Genomic DNA, 3,579 nt, shown 5'->3' with positions numbered 1-3,579 from the left:
TATATATATATATATAATTTATTACCATAACAACATTTGTTATATTATTACGGAATTATAAAACATATAACTTGTATTATTTATAATACATGTTTTATACATCTTATCGCTTATGTTTTAATAACTAAAACTTATTGATTAAGTTTGCACAGCAAATCCAATTGTGGTCAAATTATATTCAGTTTTGATGCTATGTTTAATTTTATTTTTTTTATGAAGACTTCCAATGCAATCTAAATCAATCCCACCCCATGATTCTTCGATTCACGAATCATCATGTACAAAAGTGGCTTATTTATCCATATTTTCTTGTACTAAAAAATCGTCGCACAAACTCCTTAATCCATGTGCTGCTCATTAAAACTAAATTAGTCTGAGCATAATGATATTATTAAGTAAATATATCACCCATAATAATATGGAACAAAATATCATATTTCATGATAAAAATCGATTGTGACGCACATAAATGCATTGAATCAACAGTCCACAAATATCACCTGAGTGGTGAATTTTGTAAATAACAATGTTTGGGGTGCTGTATATGTAAATAACCCTGGTCAACAAGCCCTTCATCCTCATCAAGCCACCAGCATTTTGCAGCATGGAAAGATAAATCAGGAACAGCTAAACGTCTTCTAAATTGTTAAAAATTAACATCAAACTGAAATAGTGAAGTTGATTACATCTCTAGCTATAATTTGAACCCAACTGCTACAAAGTTTCTGCACCAAAGGGTCTTTATGTTCTAAATATTACAGAAAAATCAAATAACTGAAAATGTATGCTCTCAGAAACCAGAACTAATCATCCGGACATTGCCTCTTTAATTTCTCATTATACAAAAATTCTGTAACATTCCAAACAATGAATTCCATGAAGAATAAATATCATAGCAGACGCACTACTTTGGGCCTGAACAAATAAGTCATCAAAACTGCTCTTCATGACGTACTTTTGAGTTAGTCTGCATCAATATTAATCATCATTTTCCTCTGCTAAAACTACGGAGGGATCTCTGAGTTAGCACAGTTCATGTATAAATTTTCCATATGCCGAGTCCATAACCTAAGCGAATCAATATGAGCTCAAACAGCATGTGCGCTATGCTGGTCAGCCGCACCTTTGATCCAGGTATTTCACTCCAATTTACTGACACTTCGATCATCGGAATATTTAGATGCTTGCATAAATAGACAATTTCGACGTCGAAGCACCACCTGAGTCATGAGGGGGACTATTTAGCTCGTCTTTAATTGATTAATGTCAAGTAAATCTCCATAAAATAAATATGAGAAAAGTGTCAAAATATTATCCTGATTCTTTGTAAGGGGTCATTTTAATCCCAAAATTCATAAAAGTGTGAATTTAGGCACGACTCTTTTAATATGGAAGACTATTTTAACTCCCATTAAAACAGTCTGTGGGACTAATTTAACACTTCTATAAATTTTGGGTCTAAAATGACGTAATGTAAATAGTTAGGGAATTATTTTGATACTTAAATAAATATAGCTGATTCTGCCACATATAGGCCCTAACAGATTTATGCAGAAAGTAAAAATTTTTTGAAGAAAAATATAACTGAATTAACCTTATGAAACAAGTATAGAAAAAAAATTTACAAGCATTTATTTATTTTTTTATTTTGCATCAAGTTTTGGGTCAAACAAACAGAAGACATCAAGTCAATTTGCACTAAAAGCATACACTAGGTTATCAATGTGATTGATACGCTTGATCTGCACCATCAAAGAAAGATAGTTTAATAGTCTTGATGTTTAAAATTCTGCTACTAATTGATGGTTTTGGGGTAAGAATAATTCAGGGAATAGATTAACTGTTTAATGTACAACACATTCCAAAATTCACAAATCCAAATGTTATACTATACCAATGCTAGGATGTTCCTCAAAAGTGATATGCAAATCTAATATGATTAGTGAGAAATGGACAAAATATTAGCCCAGGCATAATCTAACCCTATTATGAGAGAGTAATCAAGAACTTGCAAAAAAATGTCACCAATTGATGGATCATGTTGAGAAAATAAGGGCGAAGAAAAACTAGAATGACACAAATCCAGAAGAACACAGAGAATTAACGAGCTTCGGCAAAGATGCCTACGTCCTTGGGAGCAGAACGGTGAGTTCCTTTCGATATTCAGAAAAGAGGTTACAGAATTTAGGGATACATTTTGGGGTTACTAACATGTCTATTTATAACCCCAGGAGTAAACCTAGGCACAATATGTAATTACAACATTACCCATGTACCATACCGCGAGGCTTTACCCCCGCACCCTAACCCACGTAACTTCCCAATTTGGACAGATTCTTCTGCTCCGCTCCGCTCCGCTTCGATCTAGCGTCTGTCCCTATATGGTATATGAGTCATACCATAACAAATCTCCACCTTGGCGAATATCCAGCCCCTTAAGAGAAAAATACCTGAGAGTTACACCTGCACCACTGTGGGTTGGGCCACCATGCTTCTCTAGCAACTGCAAACATTCAACAAGTCCAAGCAATGCAAGAACTTATTGATACTAACTGGCTTGGTCAACATATCAGCTGCATTCTCATCAGTATGAACTTTCTGCAATAGTATCTCCCCAAAAGCAATCAACTCTCTGATCTTGTGATACCTGACATCAATCTGTTTGGTTCTCGCATGGTACACCTAGTTCTTAGCCAGATAAATAGCACTCTGACTGTCACAATGCAACTGAACTCCACCTTGCTCAACGCCCAGTTCCTTTAATAGCCCAGCAAGCCATAAGGCTTCTTTAGCAGCTTCAGCTACTGTCATATACTCTGCTTCAGTTGTAGATAATGTCACAATAGACTGAATTGTTGATTTCCAACATATAGGCCCTCCACCAAGAGTAAACACATACCCAGTTGTAGACCTTCTGCCATCCAAATCACCTGCATAGTCTGAATCAACATACCCCACAACTGAAGGATCATTCTTCTGACTGCCAAAAATAATTCCATGTCCTACAGTACCCTTCAGATACTTGAAAATCCACTTGACTGCTTCTCAACGTCGTCTTCCAGGTTTAGCCATGTATTTGCAGACTTGACTAACAGCATGAGCCAAATCAGGACGAGTACATACCATAGCATACATCAAGCAGCCAACTGCACTGGCATATGGAACCTTTGTCATGTCTTCAATTTTTGTATCAGTCTTAGGACACTGTTCTGAAGAAAGCTTAAAATAATTTATCAATTTTTGTATCACCTGCATAGTTTGAATCAACATACCCCACAACTGAAGGATCATTCTTCTGACTGCCAAAAATAATTCCATGTCCTACAGTACCCTTCAGATACTTGAAAATCCACTTGACTGCTTCTCAATGTCGTCTTCCAGGTTTAGCCATGTATTTGCAGACTTGACTAACAGCATGAGCCAAATCAGGACGAGTACATACCATAGCATACATCAAGCAACCAACTGCACTGGCATATGGAACCTTAGCCATGTCTTCCACCCGTATCTGTCTTAGGACACTGTTCTGAAGAAAGCTTAAAATGATTTGCCAAAGGAGTGCTCACAGGCTTTGCATTG

The 3,579-nt window shown here is 36.1% G+C and overlaps 1 protein-coding gene across 1 annotated transcript in view; it reads right to left on the bottom strand.

The window, feature by feature from the left end:
- Positions 1-519: 519 nt before the first annotated feature.
- LOC110020573 (dolichyl-phosphate beta-glucosyltransferase) overlaps positions 520-3,579 on the bottom strand; it is a 22,816-nt gene continuing 19,756 nt past the window's right edge. The window contains 1 exon segment of the mRNA XM_020718716.1: positions 520-1,220. Coding sequence (XP_020574375.1) covers positions 1,034-1,220 — 187 coding nt within the window. The 3' untranslated portion in view covers positions 520-1,033.

This window comes from Phalaenopsis equestris, unplaced genomic scaffold, assembly GCF_001263595.1.
Source record: "Phalaenopsis equestris unplaced genomic scaffold, ASM126359v1 Scaffold000101, whole genome shotgun sequence".
NCBI classification, from domain to species: Eukaryota; Viridiplantae; Streptophyta; class Magnoliopsida; order Asparagales; family Orchidaceae; genus Phalaenopsis; species Phalaenopsis equestris.
This window is presented reverse-complemented; position numbering and strand designations above follow the sequence as displayed.